The sequence below is a fragment of the Alligator sinensis genome, unplaced genomic scaffold (genome assembly GCF_000455745.1).
Source record: "Alligator sinensis unplaced genomic scaffold, ASM45574v1 scaffold953_1, whole genome shotgun sequence".
Lineage (NCBI taxonomy): Eukaryota > Metazoa > Chordata > Crocodylia > Alligatoridae > Alligator > Alligator sinensis.
This window is the reverse complement of record NW_005842365.1, coordinates 1,354,447-1,379,596: the sequence shown is the minus strand read 5'-3', so window position 1 is coordinate 1,379,596 and position 25,150 is coordinate 1,354,447. Positions and strand designations below refer to the sequence as shown.

At 46.7% G+C, this 25,150-nt stretch overlaps 1 protein-coding gene across 4 annotated transcripts in view; it reads right to left on the bottom strand.

The window, feature by feature from the left end:
• Positions 1-25,150, bottom strand: part of RTN4R (reticulon 4 receptor) — a 42,589-nt gene that overhangs the window by 2,776 nt on the left and 14,663 nt on the right. Inside the window, exon 1 of one of the 4 annotated variants that reach the window (XR_001358490.1) lies at positions 17,810-17,882. The exons of 1 other annotated variant lie outside the window; for it this stretch is intronic. Coding sequence is in view for 1 of the 3 variants with exons in the window: in XM_006029207.1 (XP_006029269.1) it covers positions 1,894-1,903 (10 nt within the window). In the remaining 2 variants the exon portion in view is untranslated. Of the gene's footprint in view, positions 1-1,893; positions 1,946-2,079; positions 2,190-17,809; positions 17,883-25,150 lie in introns of those variants that run through there. 2 more of the 4 variants (XR_001358488.1, XM_006029207.1) reach the window with 2 other exon arrangements.

Below are 25,150 nucleotides of genomic sequence, written 5' to 3'. Positions count from 1 at the left end.
AGAGTGGCAGAAGTTTTGCTTGCTTGCCAAAGAGCAGCACTGTTGCTGGGGAAGACTGGACACTCAGTTTGATTCAGGGACTCCCTGGCAGTTCAGTTTTCAGAATTAGCTTCCACTTGTGCCTGGAGATAGGAATACATCCACACTGACCCCAAACCCCAGTCCCCTCCCAGAATTTACTGCTCTGAGGTGCTGAATACGCTCACATCTCACTGAAGTCAATGGATTCACAGGATTGGGCCCAAAAATGCTTTTGGAAGAACCTTAGAAGTTGAGTTTAGATACTTTTGAAGTAGATGCCTGGTTCTGAAATGAGATGTTTGAGAGAAAGGTTCAGTGTAGTTTCCTCCCCACTTTAAACCAAAAAACCCACAGGGAGACAAGTACGCTGCAACTCACAGCTAGAAATGCATTTCAAACTGGGTACATTACAGAAAGGGATGCATGAGCTTAAACTAATCTTGAGGAACCAGGGAAGGCATTTTCAACAGGGTATTACTAGCAATTAAAAGCATGTAATTAGGTTGTTTCTACCAAATAAACCATTGAACCTATAATGATTTGGTAGCCTCAGCAGCAGCTGCAATATATTTGTGAAATGCCACATGCCATTCAATATACATGTGTTTGTCAAACACGTGTCTCCTTTCCAGATCATCATAGCATCTGTGGAGAAAGACATGCTCCTGTCATTAGCTGGGAAAGCCCTAGCCAAAGGACAAAGAACAGCTTTCTGTGTTTGTTTCTGAGGGATGTCTTGTATTCCTTTAGAGACTGGAAATGTTGTTCATGCATTTTAATGCCTCATTACCCCTTAATGTAATATAGCAGCTTGATAGCAAAGTTCAAAGAGTCAGACAGACCGAAACAATGACACAGAACTGGACAAATTAGCAAAACACAGAGAGATTTCTGTCAACAGAACTGGACAAATTAGCAAAACACAGAGACTTTTCTGTCCCCTCTAGCCACATGCAATGCAAACTACAATGGAATCTAAACATCACTGTACGTCTGAATTCAGGAGATGGTGGGCTGCAGTTCAAAGACAAGCTTGAAAGATGATACTGTATTTAATGCAATCACATCATCGCTGAGTCTAAGTAGCAGTTTCAAACCCAGATGATAAGAGAATAAATCACATGGAAATTCCACCAAACTGTTTGCTGAAGCAATGACAAAGGTATCAAAGAGGCTGAGAGAGGAAAAGTCTCTTTCATGTAATAAAAAGGATAGAATCCTAGATCTGCACTTCACTCCAGTCAAAATAATTCACTGTGTACAACTAACAAATCTGTAGGCGATCCAATTTTCCCATATAGATATAATTCCTATGCATCATATTTCATATGGGAAAAGAAACCAGCTCAGCATATAGGGATAATTTGAGACTGATATTATTAGCTTGCTCTTCCCTGGAAGGCTGTGTGTTGAGTTCAGTATTATGACACACTCTAGCTGTCTTGTCATGTTTTGACATATCACATCCCATTGTATGGAGCAAAGTAACACAAGGCAACTGAAGTCCCCTGCTGGGGACATGTCACACCAGAAGGAGCCTCCTGGGAAATTAAAACAATGCTGGCATCCCTCTGACCAGCATGATTCCTCTTTGGCTAATAATATTAATAATAATATAATAATAAACCTGCAGCAGAGGAAATCCATCTTTCTGGAGGTTTCTCCAGCTTCGTGATTCATTTCATCAGGGGGGCTGGTGATGGTGTTGAGTAGGGGAATCAGTCTGCACCACAACAGCTTGGACCCCCTAACACAGCAATATCCAAGCTACAAGGACTTTCAAAGATCTCAGGGCTGTTTCCAGCTTTTCCTCCTCTGCATTTACATGTGCACAGACTTTACAATATGCTTGGGGAAAAATCTGCATGATACCTGAATGCATCACACTCCCATAGCATGACAGAAAAAGGGGACCAGCCACATGGGTATGGGAATCCAGGTGGTAACACACCTGCCTTCAGTCCCAGCCAGGGGACACAAATACATAACCTGCTCAAAAAAGGGCCAAGAGATTATATGAATGCAACTTCCCTTGCCTCAGCGTCAAAGCTCTCTTACTTGCTTTCAATACTTGTCAGGGTTTATTGATCAGGTGTACATAATAAATCCCTCCTGGGGCCACTTTTGTGTACACGTCCTCGGGATCTGCAGAGCCTGAGCCATGGAGATGCTTGATTCCAGCCCATAGGAGCAGCAGCAGTGATAAACCTTGATGCAATTTGAACCAGATTTCTATTGCAGCTGTGTGGAGCTCTGAGTCAGTAGCTCTGAAACCTGGCTGTGAGAAAAGCAATTACTGGCAGCATGAGCCTGTGTCTGGCCTGGCTTTAATTAGAGGGTCTGGTGTTAGTGAGTGGCTCAGATTAGCTCATTTTACCACAGACAGCTACTGTCAATTGCCTCCAAAGCCTTTTTTTCGTTTCCAATTTGTTTCCCTTTGTTTGGCTTGGTGGTCTTGTCCTTGCAAAATTCAATAACACTCACAAGCCTGGCAATTACCAGAGCCAGAGAAGGCTCCAGGCAGGAGCTTTAGGAGAGCAGAAACTTTGTAGGCAAGCCATGGTTCTCCATAGCTGTGTCACAGTCATTCTAACTCGAATATATAATGCTGAATACAGTGCTCCAACATGGCTCAGGCACCTGCTAAAGAGAATTCAGTGTGGCAGAGATACTTAGGGCAGAATCCTGTTTCACTTTACACACCTAAATGGCAGTTACATAGATATGTAAATGCCATTCTTGACATTTGTACACAGTTTGCAATCCTGCTCCCCCTGCTGTGTGGATGTGCTGAGCACTAGTTGGGCATGCTCACAGCTAACCAGGTTTAGTGGTTCAGTTGAAAAGGAGGGCTGGGGAGGTATCTGGATAATGCACAACCTGTACTGGTTAGAGCACTGTGTTGGAAAGTTGGAGGAATGCAATTTCAAACCACTCTGGGGGAGTGGGGATTAGAACCAGCACCACCTGCTTCCATGAATGCCCTAACCCAGGGACGTGCAAAATGGTAGATCTGGCCAGTGGTTGGACTCCATTTCCCAGCAGCCCCTGCCCACATGGCTGGGGCCAGTTTCCATGGAGACCCCAGCAGCAGCTGTGCTGTGATAAAGGGGGCCTGGGTTTCCATGGAGACTCGCCCAGCAGCACTGGCAGGGCGAACGGCTGGACAGGGAGCTGCTCCGGGGCTAGGCTGGGATCTTGACGCAGACAGCATGGTCCAGAGCCAGGGCAGATCCACGAGTTGCAGTCTGCATGCTCTGGGCAGTGGCATGCAGGCTGTGGATTGTGGCTCTGCCCCAGCTCCAGACAATGCTGTCACCGCTGCCAGGAGCTGGCACAGAGCCATGACCAGCTGCCTGCATGCCCATCCCTGGAGCATAAAGGCTGTACATTGCAGCTCTGTCCTGGCTCAGGACCATGCTGTCACCACTGCAAGATCCCAGCCTGGCCCCACAGGAGCTCCCTGCCCTGCTGCGTGCCCTGCCAGCAAAGCTTGGGCCGCTCTCCACAGAAACCCTGGCCCCACACTACCACAGGGTGGCTGCTGCTAGGGTCTCCGTGGAAACCAGCCCCAGCCATATAGGCAGGGGCTGCTGGGAAATGGAGTCCACTGCCAGCTGGGTCCGGCCTGTGGGCTGGACTTTGTATGCCCGTGCAAGCCCGTGCCTCTTCAACAGGCCAGAATTTCAGGACTTACACTCAGGTATGCACTTGCAGAAATCCATACCTGGCCAAAGTGCATGTGCTTATTAGCTATGTGGGTGCTTACGCATTCACACTGCATGCAGATCTCAAATTGTGCGTAAGTGCAAAAATGGCAGTCACAAAGCTGGAAAACTGCCATGTGGACATGTAAAGTAAAATAGGATTCTGCCCTTATTCTCTCCCAAGGATACAGAAGCTATTTCAGCTCATGAGACGCTTAGGGCACCTTCTAAGAAGAGTCCAGGCACTAGGGACTATCTGACCTAGCCAGACCAGAATCTCCTTTAAGATGTGCCCTTTCTCTGTGTTTTCCTATAAGTGTCAGCTGTATAGCACTCATTCTGAGAAAAGCTAACCTTTGTAAATGTTACAAGTGTTGTATGAAGTTCTCAGTGTAAAAGAACTGGGCATTATAACTGTGATGCAGGCATTGCCTCAAGTAGTTATGTTCTTTTTAAAAGATACTTGAGTGAATATAATTCTGTGTGAGCATCTTTGTGTCTGTACATTTATGATTGTGTATATTTATAAGCATGTGCACCTGTTCGTGAGGTTTTGTGTGCGTGGATAAGCACATGTATGAATATGGATGTAGGCTGTGTTGAGAAGCTGGGTGGGTGTTTCTGAGCATATGTAGTGTATGCTAGGTGTTGTATATTTGGGTATACTTAGTATATTTACATGCGTGCTAAGACATACACAACATATCTTTTGGTTTGTGAGTGTGTAAAAATAGCATGTTTATAAATGTGCATTGGACAGTATGTTTCTGTGTCAGCACTGAGAGAGGATGTGTTTGCATGTGTTTCTAGAAATGTGTCCTTCCTCTATTTCTCTTTCTTTCACATCCACACTTCATCTTCCTTTCTGCTCCCTCTGTCTCCCTTTATTCCTATACCTCTTTTCATCCTCTCCTCCCTATCTAACTGCCTCCTTTCCTCTCTGTACCAGTGCCTTCTGGCTGCCAGTGGGAGCAGGGAGTGGACAGTTAATCAAGGACGCAGCTTGAGGGATGTGCTGCCCTCCTTCTGTGCCTTTGGCAGTCAGTAGTCATTTGTAGATGACCATTCACGTGCTCTTCCAACTTATTTCCGTCAGCACAGAGAGATAAGAAAGAGTAGAGCTTCAAATCTCATCCTCCATAAAAACAGCACAGATATGGTTGAGTTTTTACCTGCACCAATTGAAATACGTTTGGAATAGTCTTACTCTCCAGGTGAATTCAGATTCCTAGAAAATGGGCTAAATCTTAAGAAGGGCAATGCAACTGTAGCCCTCAGTGATTAGGTATTAGGGAAGCATTAGTCTTTTTTTATCTCTTCGTTAAAAAGATAAACATATAATGTCCTTGTTCCAGAGCACAGCCCAGCTCTGCCTGTGTAACTTTTAACCAGCCATTCCTTCACTTGTGTATTGGAGGGCTCTACTCCAAGAGGGCCATAGCTACAACACTATAGAGCAGGGGTGGGCAAAATACATTCCATGGGCCGAATTTGTCCTGACAGGCAATTTCATCTGGCCCGCGGGTGCCCACCAATTAACTGACCCCTTCCAGCCCACATGCCTCACTCCCACCCTCATGTGCAGAAAGGCCCGGCCCAGCCAGCACCCAGCTTTCGGGCGGGGCTGGTACTGCCATTGCTGCAGGCACCAGGGGACCTGTTCAGCTTCCCGGTGTCCAGCAGCTCTTCCTCATCTCCCTGCTGCAGTGCTTGCTCTGGGCAGCAAGTAGAGAAGTGGCATGGGCAGAGGAGCTGTGGTGGGGGCTAGGGAGGACCTACAGCTGGACAGGGGTAGAGAGCATGGGGCTGGGGCTGGTGGGAGCACGGAACCTGTGCCCAGGGGGGTGGTGCGAGTGTGGAGTTCAGGTGGGCAGGGTGTGGGTGTGAGGGAGTGTGGGGGGTTGTGGGAACCCCCCCACACACTCCACCCCATGGCGCAAATCCCCTGCAAATCCCCTGCCACTAGCAGCAGCAGCAGATGGCAGGCTCTCAGGGCACTCATGGTCTCAGCACCTGGTGGCGCGCATCTCTGGCCAGAGCTGCACCTGGTGGCAAGGAGCACAGCCAGGCCAGCCTGCCTCTTATTGCATGGGGCTCCCTGCAGCGCACATTCAGCTCCCAGCACTTGCACACCACCAAGTAGAAGCCCGGTGCTATGGAGCCAGTCACCTTTTCCACTCCCTTCTGCTATGTGCAGGTCCTGGCATTTCACTGGACGTGGTGGTGAGCCCTGCCTCCTGCTTCCATGGTGGCAACCATCTCTGTTGCATAAAGCTTCCTCCTCAGTGGTGCACAAGTGCTGGGAGCTGCACTTGCACCATGAGGAACCGCATCTGATAGAGGCAGACCAGCCTGGCTGCGTTCCTTGCCACCATGTGCACCTCTGGCTAGAGCTGTGTACCACCAGGCAGCAGCACCTGCGCAGGCCAAAGGCCTGTTGCCTGCTGCTGCTGCTGACACCACCGATGGGGAGTGTATGCCATGGGGGGGAGCATATGGGGGGTGTCCCCACAACCCCCCCCTCACAGCCCACAAACCCCACACAGCCACACCCTGCCCCAACCCTCACACATACACACACACCCCTGCAACATACCGTGTGCCCTGCCCCACACCTAGCCACACCCTCTCACAACCCCCCAACACCTTTCCACACCCCACCATACACACCCACCCACCCCAACCACAGCCCACACACTCCGCCACACACTATACCATACACTTTTAAGCTATTATGCAATCACCTTTATATACACTTCAAAGACAAATCATGACAAAAATATTTTTGCAATAAAATTAAAATATGTTATAGTAGGTGCTTGACTTTTAGTATATGATTTGGGTTTTTTTCCGGTTCCAAGATGGTAACCCCACTCCCAAAAGAAGTACTTTCGGGGGTCAAGGGGAGGGATTTCTGGTGGCAAAGGTCAGGGGGTGGGACATCTGGTACCAAGATGGAGAACAGGGGGCAGGGCACCTATCAAGGGTCAGAGCTACCCTTGCGGCCCTCGACAGCGCACCAAAATTAATTAAGCGGCCCTCCAGCCGAAATAATTGCCCGCTTCTGCTATAGAGGGAATGAGAGTCCACCAAGCAAGCCTATCTGGGTCCAGTAGAAAAGTCAACAGTGATGCCATGTTGCACGGCACAAGAGTGAAAGAAGAGAGAGTCCAGGACAAAAAAGGGAACTGAGATACACTAAAGCTTAAGTAGTAAATAAGAAAAGAATGGCTTATGTTGTTGTAGCCCTGACTGTATGTTCAATTTCTCTACAGGGCTCCTTACTCTCCCAGCTCTAATAGAGGTGAGATTCTGTCCAAGGGAAATAGGAGCTAGAAGACTATTCCATAAATCAGCAAGCTTTCATAGCCACAGGCAAAAGATCACTCCTTGACCTCCAACACAATCCCAGTGGCCTAACACCTCCACCCACAATCAACCCATACCCCTGATAATGAGTCTTAAGGAGATCAGTTTCCATCTCTTTTTGCAGAGACACCATTCCCATTTCCTCTCCAGAGCATGGTTAAAACTTTACAGGATAGTTCTGGTCAAAAGCAAAAGATAAAAAGAAAGCTCAGCACTTGGAACCTTCCAAGAGTCCTTCCAAGAGTTTGGCTTTGAGTTTTATATTTGTTCCTCCTGAGCTTTCTTAAAAGCCAGAAACCTCCTCCAGTCAAACTGCAGCACTTCCCCTTTGCCATCTTAGAAGTGTTATGACTCATGGAACTGGGAAGCAATTAAAGTGGGTCCATTATCTGCCTTTCCGCTAGTCCCCTGTGCAATCACATTGTCAAGCGTGGCAATTAGAAAGAAAAGGCTCCAGGGAACCCTAATAGACGCTTCGCAAACTTTTTAAGAGGCCAAAGCAAAATGCAATTTTCTGCAGTTTGCAAAGCCTTGGCCTTTCTCTCCTGCTTTGCTCTTGTCTCTATTGATTTGGAGATATTATAATGCAGCTTTACTACACTGGAGGGTCAATAATCATTTGAATTCTCTCCTGGTTGTACATAAAGGGCTCCTTTACAATACAAAGCCTTTTGCTGATGTACACAGCATTTTGCCTTTGTTTATAGTACGGAGTAAGGATAGCTGCTTGATTCTCAGCTTTGAAATACCATGGTTTGAAATTCACCACGTCTTTTAAACCTATTTTGCAAAGCAACTTCAGCATCTCTCCTTTTTTATACTGAGGAAGAAAGCATGTGTGTTTGTATGCAGGCAAATGAATAGGGTTCAATGTTCAGAGGGACTAGTTTCACCTCAATATAGGAGTCTCCCTCCCCACTATTTACATCTTCATTGAACATGGAATCCTGTAACCTGGATGAAAGTGGTATATGAGTAGTGTATGAGTACTGACCCACACACCTCCCAGGGAGAAAGAAGTTACTATGCTCCCACTGAAGATGGCAGAAGACAGACCCTCTCAGTCTGCAGATAATTGTTGCCCTATCCTGGATGGATCTCTCAGTCTCACAGGAAACTGAAAGATGGAATCATCATTGTGATTAGCGACTTTCCTCTCTCTCCCAAATGCTGGGTGGATAGCAGTTACGAGATATATCACCATCAATGTCTCATTATAAGATCCCAGTCCACAGAGGAATGCACGTTGCAAGCTAAATAATAATCTGTTGGCATATTTTTATATGTACAATAGTATCTTAGGAGTCTTCTTTTTTTGGAAAAAGGTCAAGACAAACTGTATAATATGCAGCAATTCCTTTACAAGTCTTAAGTGGGATTTGAATGTGGACACTTCAACAAGGCCTGCTGCCAGTTGAGCTACAGGACTAAGTATATTAGCTGATATCAGCAACAACTTGTTGTCCTGGAGGGCATCGTGGATTATTGAAGCTATGGGGTTTACTCTACCTCACCACTACTACAGCTCTCAGGTGCACCCAGTTTTTTAGCAGTCATGTCAGCTCAGCCTCAGAATGCTTGTGTTTAGTTGTTATTTTGGAAGGCTGCCACCATTTCCCTAAGGAACACAAGCAAGAGAAGGAAAATGGTGACACTTAACAGTTTATATTTCAGCAAATCTAAATGGAATTTCATGGGGAGCCAGGGAAAGCATTTTTCCAGCCCCAGGGTTTTGCTCTTATTTTAAAGAGCTATTGCAATCCATGAAGATGTGAAAGCTTCTCAGAGAAACTGTCACATGCATCCTTCATAATAGGCCATCTAAAAATTAACGTCATTAGGGCTCTCTTCCGTGTCATTAGGGACCACTTTTCCCTGAAATAAAAGCAACAATTAGGGCCTCCAGTATTGTTAACACCAATTTATCTAATATTTTCCTAAAGAGGTTAGATTTAGAGAAAGGGACAAATGTAATTCTGTGGCCATGAACTTTGCTGTTTAACCTACCTCTCATTACCACAGAATCATCTCCTGAATCTCAGCTTTCTTCAAACAAAAACATTCCCAGAGCTCAATCATTCAGAAAACCTTATGTGTAACAGTCAGATACATGTAGTTACATTCTTCCTGAGTCTGCAAACAGCCTGAAATAGCTTTGTGTGAACAGCTTTATTAATCTCCATGTGGTAATGGTAATCTGAAAAGGGCTTTAACAAAACTGTGGATCTGAATCATTGTGAAATTGGGTTAAGAGGAAGCAAGAAGCTCCCATCTTTATGGCATTATGGCTCAGTAAGTCCTTGCACTTAGGGAGGACAAGAATGAAACACTGGTAGTGCCACAGTGGCAGCAACGTTTTTTTTTTCCAGGAGCTCAGGCTGCACTAGTCCCATAGGGCCATAAGCCCAGCAGGCCCTTAACCTGAAGCCGCTATAGTGCATCAGTATAAGTCAAATGGAAGTTTTCAAACTGCCAATGTCCTGCATGGGGTAGAGGGGCAAAAAAGAAAGTTTAGGTCCTGGATAAAACAGTTGCAGGTAGTGGAGAAAGAAGAGATCCCAGGGGAATATGCATCTTTCCCATTACCTGGGAGAACCACTGCATTTGACCTTCTAAGTCAGTGAACAATACCATTAAACATTATAACAATCATATTTATATTGCCTTTTACACTTTATACAAAATGCTTTATAGCCTGAATCCAAAATCCAATGCACATTTAGAGTACTAGGACAACCAAGGAGTCAGAATTCACTGTAGCCACTTCTGAAACTCAGCAATGATGCTGCATCAGTGAAATGTCACATTCAGAACTTTCATAAAATGGGAAGTAAAGATTAATGCTTTCAACTGGAAATGCAGGAGGAGTTTAGGACAGGGGTGTCAAATACACCCTGGGCTCCAAGCTGGATCCTGGGCTCCTAGCTGGAACCATGGGCACTACCTCCTGGGCTCAATCTATGGAGGCAGGAACAGCTGTGGTGTGTCCTGGGCAGCCAGCAACATAGGTCAGCATTTGGTGGCAGTAGAGCAAGTGAGGACTGTATCTACACAACCCCTGTTTGACCCCTTCTCCTGATGGCCATGTCCACTGGGGTCCAAGGACCTCAAATTCTCCAGCAAGGCCACATCCCTGGACTTCCAGTAGGCCAGTGTACTACTGGTAGTGATGGGCCAGATGAAATGGTTCTGTGGACTGGATCCAGGCTTTAGGCCATGTGTCTGACACTCTGGTTTAGGGAAATGGACTGAAAGCATTCTAGCTATCCCAGATATAAGTGTTAACATCACCTTGGCTCTTGCAAAAAGTCAAGTGGGATCCTAGATTATCACAAGTGGCTGGGATCTTGGTTTTCCATCTTATCTAAAGGATGGTGCCCCCAGCAACACAGTGGCCACTAGCCCTAGTCTTGTAGGCTGGCTCAGCTAAAAACCAGAGCGAAGAATACTACTTTTTAAATCCTTACCAGCAGCCTCTGAAGAACAATACGTTCTAGCACCATTTTGAGATGAGCAAATGGATATTTTCAGTCCCCACTACCATTTCTTACAGCAGTAGATAGTATCCATGTCCTATTAATAATATATCAGAAACAAACAGGTTTCAGAAGGAGACATATTCTGGCTCCTGAAATGACTCAGATTTCGAATGAAGGCTGTGGTATCTCAGAAAAGCTTCAAAATACTATTATAAACAAACAGAGCTCTCAGTATTTCAAAACTTGATGCTGATGGGACTAGTGTGTGTGAGTGAATCACAGCACTGGGGAGGTAGGACTGCAGATGGAGTTTACACCTAATCTCCCCCATCCATCTGTCCACTGAGACCAGCATATAGTAGTGGCAGATGTGAGACCCACCCCCATCTCCAGGGCAGCAGAACTGCCTCAAAGTACTTGGCAGTAGAAATTATTTCAATGTTTTTTCTTGAATTGCTTTAAAACCTCAAATTTTGTTATAGACAGATATTTTAAGATGAAGTGATTATAAAGGATAATCTACAACATCACTCCAATACTCCTGTAAATAATAATTCCAGTTAATAACTAGAAAGAGCAGTGACTTCAGGGAAAGTGATTCCTAAAGTATCTCTCTCATGGGTATAGGCAATGTATATACTGAAAAGGAAACTCATCCATACACATGCCTCCATATCGGACATGCCATAGAGCAAATCAGTGCTTTGTCTTCATGCTTTGCCTCAAGCAACAGCTTGAAGCACCCTGCAAAAGAAGGGGGCGTTGAGGACAGCCATTTTAACTCCAGCTTCATCTGCAGCTACTTCTATGCACAGAAGTTAAAATATAAGAACATGTGACTGACAGAGCTGGCCTAGCTCAGAAAGATGAGTCTCCTGCTGTTATAGATCATATCAAATTATTCTTTCATAAAGAAAGAATAAAGCTCCATCTTTAAAGTAACACAGTTTTCCTGGACCTTTTATTTTCACTGGGAAACTGTTCCAGAACCTCACTCCTCTTAGGGTAGAAATCTTTTTCTCATTTCCAGGCTAAATGTATTCATGGCCAGTTTGCCCCCATTAGGTCCTGTGCTGCCCGCTGACCTTTAAATAACTCTTCTCCTTCCCTGGGATTTGCCCATCTGATATATTTATCCCCAGGAATCATATATCTTTATATATCCATATAGCCAAGGTCTTCTAATCTCATTTCTATTATACGATCACTGCAGTAGCTCTTCCATTACAAATTCCTCTTTCTTGAACCTAGGTGACAAGACCTGTGCATGGCATTCCAGATCAGGTCTCATGATGTCCCTGCACATGGCATTAACATTTCCCTAACTACTAGGCATATAGGCTAGGCCTTCCACAGGGATACATATTGACCAGACTTCCTGAGAGGATACCTATGGACTAGGATTCCCCTATGCATCCATATGGGACAATCCTCTGATGACAATATATGTGGGCTAGTGTTCCTCTCGGGGTACATACAGGTGACATTGACCCTAAGGAACCAGATATTTCTGGTCTCAGCACCCTCATGAACACACACGTTTTTAAAAGGTGGCGGTTAAGCTAGAGAATCTAGCAGAGAATGCCACTGCAGAGAATCTAGGCCCTCCCACCAGGGGATCTAGATTTACCCATAATTGGGGAGAGGAACCCACCTCTTGAAGACAGAATGCCAGAGAGAACAGTAAGCAGGAGGAAGTCAATTCAGCATCCTCCCCTCTCCAGGAATTCACTACCATCCCACCCTGCTCCTCCTCCCTGTCCTCTCACCAATGCTGTCCTACTTCTGAGTGTGCAATCTGTACCTGCTACAAGCTTGCATGGTATATTCTCTCACTTTCAGCTAAAGGCCAGGACTGATTTCTAATAACTGTGTAAATCTGAATCCTGCTGTCCCTTATCAGATACCAGTATTGTCATCTTTGCAGTTTCAGCATTAGACACACTCGGTTGCACTCTACAGCACTCTCATCCACTTTTGCCAGATAAGAAACAAGACACCCACAACTCTATGAACATATTTTTCAAAGATGTGCACAGTCTGTGAAGCCAAACTAAACATGAATACAAAAGGATGTTAATGATACATCTTCCTGTTTGCATGGAAATGAGCAAGGTAGCAAGAAGGAAACGTGACCAATACCCTGCCTTTACAAGATTCCACACTGACAGATGCCATGGAAAATACACTGTATGGAAGGCACAATTGAAAGTTTCCTATACTGGGAGGAACTCTGGTGATAATTCAGCCAGAACTCACGCATAGTACAGGTAAGATAATTATAACCAATAATTCCTGCAGCCTGTCCATAATACCTGGTGAAGTTGCAAGATTTTATTAATTACTATTATGATTTTGCACCTTATTTCCCTTTGAACATATCTAGCTTTAACATCCAGCCCTTGGAACTAGTTAGGACCTTAATGGATACAGAACCTTTTAACTCTTTAATCAAGATTGATATGACTTCCAATTTTGTTGTAACCGGGCCAGAGATGACCCGAGCAGAGTGAGGGGCCTGGGGCGAATCAGCCTGTGCAGGGCCCTGCCCCTGTGCGCCCTGGACGTGAAGAAGCCGGCGGAAGATTCGACGGTGGGGAGGAAGGGTTGCCGAGTGGCCGGATGTGAAGCTGGTGGTGGCACTGAGTCACCATGACCACTCCGCCTGGCTCTGCGGGGCCCCCCAAAGCGTGGGGCTCAGGGCGGTTGCCCCAACTCTCCCCTCCCAAGGTCAACCCTGAATAGGGCACTAGGAGCTCATATTACCTTGGTATTTGCCATAACTTTTAAAGCCTTTTAAGAGATGCTGCTTTCTACCATACAGCTTCCCAGCTTGACTGTGTGCCCTACATTCCTCGTTCTGAGACGCATGATTTAGCATTTAGCTATATTAAAATTCGTGCTGTCTGACCATCACAAGTTCACCATGTGATCCAGATTGCTTTGCATTAGTGCCCTGTCTTCAACACTATTTATTATTGCAAACTCCGTTAGCAAAGAGTTTACATTTTCTTCCAAATTGTTCATAAAAATACTGAATAGTGGCAGGTGGTCCTTTAGAAACAGGCCCACTCTGTAAAGAGTCTTTATCAACAACCAGTTAACCAGTTCTAATCCATTTAGGGCAGAATCCTATTTCACTTTATATATCTATGGCAGCCCAGGAACAGAGATTCTTCACAAGTGCAAGGAAGTCTAGCGCCTCCAACAGCACACTTACTTGCCTATACACTAATGCTAGGAGTTTGCGGAATAAAAAGGAGGAACTAGTCCTTCTGCTAAACAGACATGATTACAATCTCATAGGGATAATGGAGACCTGGTAGGACTCCTTCTATGACTGTACCATGGATATAGATGGCTATACCTTGTACAGGAGAGAGTATGCTGAAAAAAGGGGCAAGGGTGTATGTCTCTATGTGAAGGAGAGCTACACATCCCTACAAGCTGAGATTGGCACCCAAGGAGGGTGAGTGGAGACCCTCTGGGTTAGAATATGAGGGGAACATGGTGAAAGGGATACAATGGTAGGAGTCTACTACAAAATCAGGAACAGGAGCTTGACCATGAATTTGCCAGCACGGTGTCGGTGCACGGTTGTCATGGGAGACTTCAACTAGCCGGACATCTCATGGGAAGAGCACTCAGCCAAATCTGATCAGTCACAAAGCTTCTTTACACGCATGGATGAGCTTTACCTGTCTCAAGAAGCTCATTGGCCAACAAGAGGTAAGGCACTGCTGGACATGGTACTGGCCAAAAGGGATGATCTAGTCAGTGACCTAAGAATTGAAGGGAAGCTGGGAGACAGTGACCCTTAGTTGATCACTTTCACTATCCATTGCAAAGCTAGCAAGTCAGTCAGCAATGCAGAAGTCTTTGATTTTAGGAAAGCTGACTTTGATAAGCTCAGGAGGCTTGTCGTCAAGGCCCTGAGAGGTCATGATCTGACACAGAGGGGAGTTCATGACGAGTGGTTGCTCCTTAAGGAAGCAATCCTAGAACCACAAGGGAAGTCCATCCCAACCCATAGGAAAGGGAGTAAAAGTGCTCAGTAACCCCCTTGGCTCAACAGGGAACTCATGGACCTCCTACATCTAAAAAGAGAGGCGTATAAAGGATAGAAGACAGGAAACACCACTAAGGAGGAACATTCCGCACACCTGCAGGGAGTGCACTAGGAAAGCCAAGGCTGTAACCAAACTCCAACCGGCTACACAAATCAAGGACAATAAAAAGTCCTTCTTCAGATACATGGGGAGTCAGAAAAAAAAAAAAAGGCAACATTGGACCCCTGCTAAACCAAATGGGGCAGCTGACAACCGATACCCAAGAAAAAGCCAATCTTCTTAATGATTACTTTGTGTTGGTTTTTCACCATCCCAAAGGAACTACCCTGCCTAACATGATGCGGGATGATCAGAGTGGGGGTAAATAGATGCCCACCGTTGGTATAGATCTTGTGAATGAACACCTTGAGGGGCTAGACACCCTCAAATCAGGTGGTCCGGATAGATTTAATCCAACAGTGCTAAAGGAACTGGCAGACATCATAGTGCGACCACTGGCAAGGATATTTGAGAACTCGTGGTGCTCGGGCCAAGTACCTGAAGACTGGAAGAGGGCCAAGGTGGTGCTTATCTTTGAGAACGGGAGGAAAGAAGATCTGGGAAACTACAGGCCGATCAGTTTGACCTCAATCCCTGGAAAGGTCTTGGGAAAAATTATCAAAGAAACCATTCTTGACAGGCTAACAGAAGGCAACATCCTGAGGGACAGCCAGCACGGGTTTGTTGCGGGTAGGTCTTGCTTGACCAATCTCATTTCCTTCTATGACCAGGTCACAAAAGGGAAGAAGTTGATATCATATACTTGGACTCTAAAAAAGCCTTTGACCTGCTGTCCCATGATGTCCTCATGGAAAAATTGGGCAACTGCGGCCTCGACTACCCTACAGTCCGATGGCTGGAGTACTGGCTCTGAGGTCAGACCCAGAGAGTGGTAGTTGACAGAAGTGTATCAACATGGCAGTCAGTGACAAGTGGTGTCTCGCAAGGCTCTCTTCTCGGACCTGTACGCTTTAATGTATTTATAAATTATCTGGACTCTGGTGTCAGAAGCGGACTGGCTAAGTTTGCTGATAACACCAAACTATGGGGAAGTGTGGTCACACTTGAGGATAGGCTGGTGATCCAGGTTGACCTCGACAGGCTCGTGAGGTGAGCAAATGAAAACATGATGGCATTCAATATGGAGAAATACAAGGTACTCCGTATCAAGAGAAAAAAACCGCATCACACTTATAGGCTCCGCAGTGCTACACTGACTAGCACCACGACTGAAAGAGACTTGGGGGTCATAATTGACAACAAGATGAACATGAGCCACCAATGTGATACCGCAGCTGGCAAAGCGAACAAAACTCTGGCTTGCATCTACCAATGCTTGTCAAGCAAGACGCAGGATGTCATCCTCCTGCTATATTCGGCCTTGGTGAGGCAGCAGCTGGAGTACTGTATCCAATTATGGGCTCCACAATTTAGAAAGGATGTGGAGAAGATTGAAAGAGTCCAGAGGAGAGCCACATGCATGATCAGACCTTATGAAGAGAGGCTAAGAGCCATGGGACTCTTCAGCCTGGAGAAGCACAGGTCTGGGAGTTACTTGGTGGCAGCCTCTAAGTACATAAGGGGTATACATCAGGATCTGGGGGAAAGCCTGTTCACCACAGCACCCCAAGGGATGATAAGGTCCAACGGTAACAAACTCCTGCAAGACCATTTTAAGCTGCACATAAGGAAAAACTTCTTTACCGTCCAAGCCCCCAAGGCCTGGAATAGACTCCCCCCAGAGGCGGTGCAAGCACCTACTCTGAACACTTTTAAGAACCAGTTGGATGCTTATCTTGCTGGGATCCTATGACCCTAGGTGAGCCTTTCTGCCTCTTGGACAGGGGACTGGACCCGATGATCTTAGGAGGTCCCTTCCAGCCCTAATGTCTATGAAATCTAAATGGCAGTTATGTATGTAACCCTTCTACTAAGGACCTGTCAGCAGCAACAAGGGCTGAGTTCAGTTTTGGGGTATTAAGTATATTTCACCTCAGCTTGAGCACCCACCCAGATGACCTGGGAAACACTAAATGAATCACTAGGGTGTCCAATAAAATCATTAAGCCTTCCTTCACAACCCGTATAAACATACAACCCAAATGTATAAAGAAGAAGAAAAAGAACACTAACTATAATTTTAAAATACTATAAACTACAAAACAAGGTCTATAGGTGGTACCCTTTTTGGGAGGCTTTACCCACACCCATGCAGTTTGGGACATGGAGCTCCCCAGTGGGTCGTTCTGGAGCCTGCACCCTGTGGGCCAGTATGTGGCGCTCCTGCGCTGAGCCACCCAGCTCACTGCACCCATCCACCTACCAAGCTCTGAGTGCCTCCCGGGGGCACCCCCTGTCTGGCTGACCCCGTTCCTGGATCACACCCACAAGCCTGGGGTTACCGCTGCCACCACCCAGGGATTCTGGTCTGTCTTTGGGCCCCATGTCCCCTGGGGTACACAGGCCTTGTAGACCTTGAGGGTGCTTGACCCACTGCAAGAACTTGGGGTGTTTCCTTTAGTTTGAAGCACAAATAGTAGCATCCCTTGGTCAGCCAAACCAAGGAGGCCCAAAGGCATATCTGATCTCTCTCCCAACAAGTCCACCACACTTGGTACAGTGGAAAACTTTATTGGTTACAAGGGGTAGGCTTGGGGAAGGGTACAGGAAAGAGAAGTATCACTGAATAACCCTAGAGAAAACAGTGTAGCTAGGTAGCCTTTGAACATGCAACTATTTTACAGTAAACCATATTTCTAGATAAGTTTCAGATAAGTTACTCACAAGTATCATCCAGAGGCTGACTGCGCTTTCCTCTGGAGGCAGGCAGCTCCTTGTGTGTTAGTGTGTTTTCAAGAGACCCCCATCTCTCTTCCAGTTCCTGTGTAACCCTCAACATAGCTGCTCCCCCTCCTCCTGGACAGTCATAGCTTATATAAGCCTTTTGACATCACCTTTCCAGGTCCTATCAGGGCAGGAGTTGTTTGAGGCCAACCAACAGATCCAAAAAGCATCACTGGTCACCTGGTAGAGTGAGCCCTGTCCCCAGGCCATGAGGTCAGTGCTAAAATAATAGAGAGGTGGAGTTGCGTGTCCCCCCCACTCCACACCCCCCCCCCCTTACCTGTAACTTCTCACATCCGCAGGAGCAGGTTTCCCCTCCCTCAGGAATGTTTCCAGCCAAGGTCACAACTCAGCCTTAAATGAAACAGATGGGGGAAGGGGTTGCCTGATCACCACAGTAGCCCTGACAACCACACTGACAGACAGGGGGCAAAACAATGGCAAGGAAAAACCTAATAATAGAGTCTGGGAACAGACTGGGATGGCATTCTGCCACACACCCCTATACCTGTCCTTTAGCAATGGGCTGGAGAGGGGGGCCCACACCGAAGAGTCCTATGAGCTGCTCCATGGGTCCACTGTGGTGCAGGGAGCTGATAGAAAGCATAGGTCCTTCTGCGTTGCAAAAGCCCCCTCATTGCTCCCTGCAAAGCTATAGCATTGATCTCCACTTCCCTTTGATGGCTTTGCAGGGTTAACTGCAGCTTTCATCATCATATCACACCCCAACACTTCTAGTCCTAATCCCAGCTCTGCTGGGGCAGGAAGCTGGAAGAGAACTCAAAGAGAAACCAGCCAAACAGCAAAGGAGCCCGAACTGCAACCAGTGCCAACCACTGGACTTGGTCAGGACAAAGAGCTACAAAAGTAACAACATGTGCCTGGCCCAAACTGTGCCAGGCCTAAAGATTCAGTAAACAGACAGCAGGGCTCAGCAACACAGCTAGGCTGAGACCCAGCAGCTGTAAAACACTAAAAGGTGGTAACTCAGGCGTGTCCTGCACCAGGACCTGAACATACAACAGAAGCAGGCCAGGCCTACTTGGCTGCGGCCTGGACATTTGGTCTCAGCTACATCGTTATGCTGAGGCCTAACAGCTATGAAATAACAAAAAGGGGCTAGGTCTATTTTGGCATTGGCCTGAACTACAACTAGTGCCCAATCACACTGCTTGGTTGGGGTATAAACTTCAAAAGGGACAAAAGGAGGCCCAGCTTTATTTTGCTAGGCCTGCACTGGTCAGCAGAAAGCTGGCCAGGCCTATGCTGCACTGAGGCCTGGATAAACAACAAGAAGTGCCAGGCCTTCGCCCTGGCCCAAATCTGCCAGCCAAACATATGGCTGGGGTTCGGCCCCACACAAATGGGCTGAAATGCAATAGCTGTGAAACAGCAAAAAAGGACTCAGGTTTATGGCTGCAGCCTGGACATCCAGTCTCAGCTATACCACCGTGCTGAGACATTACAATCCCCAACACAGGAGCCAGTGGCTGCCAGGATCCTGCTCCTGGTCAGTTTGCACTACAGAATAATACACTCACGGCATCGTCCCACTCAAGGCCCACGTGGCCAGTAACTGCTGGGGCTCTGTTCCTGGTCAGCCTGCACTAGGGAATAATACTCTCATGGTACCACCCCACTCAAGGCCTGTGTGGCCAAAATTGCCAGCAAGACACACAGCTGGGGTTCAGTGACACAGCTATGCTGAACCCAAAACAAGCTGCAACAGCAGAAAGTAAAACATGCCAGGCTCTCAGGCCTGGCCCACAGTGTGCCAACAGAACTGCCAAGCTCCAACCTTGACTAGTTTGCTGCAGGGATTCATACCCCCATGGCATCATCCCACTTAAAACCCAGAAAAAAACAAAAGTGGAAAGAAAAGGGAGAGAACAGGGATCTCAAGCCCTGAGACAGATTTTCTTTCCCTGTACCTGAGTCTTCCCCATCCCATAGCTTTTGCTTGCCTCTCCAGTGAAGAGTGATGGGGAGATCCCCATCCTCACCCTCTATGGGGAGTAGGTTTTTTGGCTCCCAGTTCAGCAATGCAGCTATCAGCAGCAGAGAACAGGGATCTCAAGCCCTGAGACAGATTTTCTTTCCCTGTACCTGAGTCTTCCCCATCCCATAGCTTTTGCTTGCCTCTCCAGTGAAGAGTGATGGGGAGATCCCCATCCTCACCCTCTATGGGGAGTAGGTTTTTTGGCTCCCAGTTCAGCAATGCAGCTATCAGCAGCCCCAGGAGAAAAAAAAAAAAAAAAAAAAAAAGAGCCCCTAGCCCACGTGGCCTGAGCCTTCAATAACTTTACTAACATCATTACAAGGTCCCAATCAAGAAACATATCATTTGAACTAGTAATGAAGACCAATCAATTCAAAAGTGGTCAGTGCTCCTAGCTTTGTTCCAGAGTCCCTATACTGGTTTTACAGGTGCTTTTAAGGAATCTTAAGACAACGGTCTGGACACAATGAAGGGGGAGGGGAGTGGTCCTCTTCTAGTCCCCAAACCCCCCACAATATACAACCAAAAGCACACACTTTGCCACACACAGCTAGGCTACTGGAGCTAAAACGTGAGGGTAGAGCTGTAGTCCTCCTTGCTATTTTTCCAGGTCAGAATATGGGGGCTTATGCTCAGATACTTCAGGGACTTATACTCATTATAGACTGTTACAGGAATCACTGGTTTCTTGCCATTCTGCTATACAAGAACTGTTATCTCCTTTTGACAACAGTGAGAATGTGTTACTGATCCAAACTGTCATCTATTAAACTTTCTGTGCACGGAGGTAGATATGCTACCACATTACTGCTATGTCCTAGTAGTTGTAGATATCAACCATATTTGTCATGGAACCAACTTGTTAGGAATTCACAGATTTATTAAAAACTGCTTGTTCAAGACAAAATTCATTTTCACGTTCTGAGCTGGCATCCATTAAGTTGCGGGCTCTGGTACCTTCCTTCACCTTTGCCAGTTTTACAGTTCTAATTCAACAGAAACCCTCTCCTGATACTATATAAAATGTTCATGCTGCCTTCACATTTTAGGACAGAACAAACTAACAGGGAAGTGACTGTGTTTCATTGTATTTAATTTATTAGATTTATATGCTGCCTTCCTCCAAAGAGACTTAGAGTGAATTACAATAAAAAGATAAATTATAAAATCAGATAAAATATTAAAATAAAATAATATGTAATGAAACAAATTCCCCAAACGGTGCCTCAAAACTTAACTCTGCCTGCTAAAAGCCTGTCCAAATAAAAAAAGTTCATGATATATATGAACCTCTGGAAGATGTCCAGGCTTGAGTTCTGGCAGGCCTTAAGGGGGAAGGGAGTTCCAGGTCTGAGGGGCAACTACCAAGAATGACCTCCAAAATGTTTTCACTCAACAGATTTGGCAGAGTTTTAGGGTACTTAAGTGCCTATAGGTGTGTAAGGGATTGCCAGAAGCACCTAAATTAATCAGGAGCTTTTGAAAATCCTATAACTGCCAAACCACACCTTTAGGTGCCTAATATACCTTTAAAAATAAAATATTTTGCATATGAAGCAGAATAGGCTGAAGGGGCTTTGACCAACAGTCTAGTGATATAAAATCCATCTAGTTCTGTAAATGAGACAGACCAGCCAAGATCATACCTCTTTTCAAAACTGTAAAGTGGAGGTTGGATCCTAGACTATGGTTAACATCCATCTCCAACATTAATAGTGGCCAGCAGCCAAGAAGTAGCATGGCTTTCACCCCATTAGGGCCCTGCAAGATTTTTGGAGCACGAAGAGTCTTTTAAAGACAGTCGGAATATTAAACAATATGATATTTTTTGACTAAGTTAACAAGAAACCAATGATGAATGGGCCCATTCCCACCCAGACCATCAAAAATAAATTTTCTGTATAAGGCAGTCAAATGGAACTGCTACTTCTCTCTAGATGTATGAATGAATAGGGCTTGGTGAGTTTGGTTTGGGAATTGCATTTTATAGCAATGAAGAACATGCAACATACTCATAGTGCATTTCAATACTGACAAGTGCAGGGTGCTGCACTTGGGTAGTAGTAACCAGCAGCACACTTATAAGATGGGAAACTCCCTTCTTGAGAGCACGGAGGCAGAAAGGGATCTTGGAGTCATCATTGACTCCAAGATGAACATGGGCCGACAATGCGAGGTCATGGTCGGCAGGGCTAACCGGACTTTATCGTGCATCCACAGGTGCATCTCAAGTAGGTTCAAGGAGGTGATCCTCCCCCTCTACGCGACACTGGTCAGGCCACAGCTGGAGTACTGTGTCCAGTTCTGGGCACCCCACTTCAGGAGAGGGACAACATTGAGAGGGTCCAGAGGAGGGCCACCCGCATGATCCGGGGACAGCAGGGCAGACCCTACAACGAGAGGTTACGGGACCTGAACCTGTTCAGCCTTCACAAGAGAAGGCTGAGGGGGGACCTGGTGACCATCTATAAACTCACTAGCGGGGACCAGAAGGGTTTGGGGGAGACCTTGTTTCCCCTAGCGCCCCCCGGGATAACAAGGAATAACGGCCACAAGTTGTTGGAGAGTAGGTTTAGATTAGACATCCGTAGGAAGTACTTCACAATTAGGGTGGCAAGGATCTGGAACCAACTTCCAAGGGAAGTGGTGCTGGCTCCTACCCTGGTGGTCTTTAAGAAGCGGCTTGATGCCTACCTGGCTGGGGTCATTTGAGCCCAGTTTTCCTCCTGCCCAGGCAGGTTCCCTGCCCTGAAAATTATATCTTTGGTTCCAGACTTGCCAAACTGAGCATTAATGTAGCCAGATGATGCATAATATACAACACACAGTGCAGAGACCTCTACAAGTAAAAGCACTCAGGAAACCATCCTCCCTGGAGCAAAACTTTGCAGAAAACCACACAGCAAATACACCCTCTACAAAGCAATGCTGTACGTAGGAAATCAGCCTAAAAAAACAACACTGGAGAACCACAAATGGTTCAGAGAAAAACCAAAGCTTTTGGATGGGATTTTCCAGTGTGTTCCTCATTTGTTTTATTCTGGTTCCACTGACGTTGAATTGATTTCCATGGTGGTAGACTTAGGCCCGAGTGATAGCTCTGGAAAAGTCCTAGATGGGATGTTAGAATTGTGCACATTTGCAAAGGTCTTGCATTACCACACAATCCCACCATAACTTTTCCCAGAGAAAGCCACCCTCAAACCCCTTCTGGAAGGAAGAACCAGTGGTCTGCAACATTTGCTAGTAATTTTTGGCATATGATTTGGCTTTGGCCCCATAAAGTGCCAATTTGTTACACTATCTCCTCCTTTACCTCCCTCTCACAACTGAGGTCAAAGAAACTTCTGCTTATGGGCAGGCTCAGTCAGTCAGGGTCCCTGGAGAAATATCATGTGAAAAACAGTGACCAAAAAAAAATGTCATCAAACAACATGGCAGGAATGTGCTCTGCAGAACAGGATGCGTAAGTTCACTGAAGCACAAAGTAAAAGTACCTTCAGCAGACCTTTTGCCACAGTAGAAAAGCCTTTGCATTATAGGTCAGGGAAGAGTTGATTTCCGGTGCTTGGAGTAGAGCATTTTTCTTAAAAACTCTTCTGCCATGTCCTGGGCACTCAAGGAAAAGCCCTTTGGTTTTGGCTCTCAGTATAGCTGCCTGACCCCTTCTTGTAGCCAGTGGTTGTGCACACAGCTTGCTTCCTGTTTTCTTGCTTACTCTATTGGGGGCCTTTTAAAGCTCCCAATTTTGGGGTTCTCCAGCCACAAACTTCACCAGTAAACAGAAGTCCTGACTGGGTGGACTTTCAACAGGACCCATATCTCTTACAACAGACACAAAATAAAGACCATGCTGATCTGTTACTATTTCCTGTGGGAGACCTACCTGCAAGACCGATCAGTTCTGTGACCACTGTCTGGTGCAAGCCATTAGTCCGCTACTGGGTAGCGTAGTCCATGAACACAAGGATAAAATGGCAGACTTGTTCTCGGTGCCAAGGGTCAAACTATATCTACCTCAGCTGGTTCAAAGGTGTACCCACCCAGGGCAGAGGCACTAGTGGTGCTTGATACTCTGGACATGGATCTGCCAACTGGCACTCAGGACAGGATGTGCAATAGTCTTTAAAATCCTGGTAAATCCTGGGCCAAAAGAATCTGGAAAGTACCCATTCCTGTGTCTTCTTGACCCTCAGATGGCCTGCCCAAAGTATGTCATGGGCCAATTTCAAAATCTGGTGGCATTAATTATGGAATTGATCATTTGTACTTCCGGGCTTTAGTCATCTTTTCCCCAGAGACCCTCATCACAACATCACCTTGTAATTCAAGGTGGAGATCCTGGGCAACCAAGTGATGGTTTATCACTGTGCTATTTGCCTGAACCAACCAGCCATAGAGCAGGGCAAAGATGAGGTTTTCCCTCTGGCTGTGTATGAAGTTGGGTCTTCCTCTTATGGGCACACCCTCTCCATTTTGTGGACTGCCCAAGAAGCTCAGCCCTGCAGAGTTGTCCTTATAGCCACTCAGTTCACACTGGATTTCAGCACCTTTGCCAGACCTTTTATCATGCTTATTCCCGTCTGAAGGGCTTCTCTCCTGACCTTTTGACATTCTGGGATGGTGTAGCTTGGGTCCAGCTACATTCTGGGATGGTGTAGCTTCCCTTCCAGATCAAAGGGGAATATTTCTAGTCAGTCTTCAAGGCGATCTTGCAATTTTTTCCCACTTCTTGCTGTTCGGTGGAACAAATTGATTAGTGGGCCTCAGTCCCAACCCACCACTACTGGATGGGAAATGTGGCTGGCTACTGCTATAGTCAACTTGACTGTCTGTACCCCAACTAACAGCCACCTTTTATGGTTGGATAGGGCCTAATGCCCCCATAGATGCAGGGCATATATAAGCACTCCACAATCAATAGCTAGGTGGTGTCTACAAACTCCCAATGAATGATGTATGTCCAGAGCCCAAATCTACTGTGCCTAGAACCTCGGTGTCCCTTACCTTCATGGGGATCACATAGGCACTCTACTTGGAGGTCTCTATCTAGACTTGAGAGTCCCCAGTCTTAAAATAGCTACAGCCCTTCTGTGGGTAATCCCTGTACTATTAGCCTGACTGTCCATATGAAAAACAGACCAAGAGTTCCCCTTTCTCTTAACCTGGCATTATATTATGGAGGGAATCCTCTTTGACTCTGTCCCAGGGGAGCGGGGGCACTGGGAGACCCCCGCGGCGGCCAAGGGGTCTGCTTACCTCCCGCAGGGCCGGAGGAGCTGGGGAAACCCCATGCGCCGGTAGCGCCGGCGCGGGTCATCAGCCGGGCGTTTATCCGGCTGCGGCGGAACGGCAGGGGCGGAGCACGCCGGACGGGGGAAACAAATGGCGACCACGCCGAGTGAGAGAGGCGGCTGAAGGGAGAGAGACGGGGCGCGGAGCCCCAACGAGCAGGGAATCAGCCGCCGCCCGCGGAGGACGGGACGACGCCAAGTGGAGGCAGAGCAGGCTGCGAGCAGCGCAGCAGAGCAGGCTGCGAGCAACGCGGCGGAGCACTTGCGGGGTACGGGACAACGCCTAGCAGAGGCGGAGCAGGCTACGAGGGGCACGGGAGAACCAGGC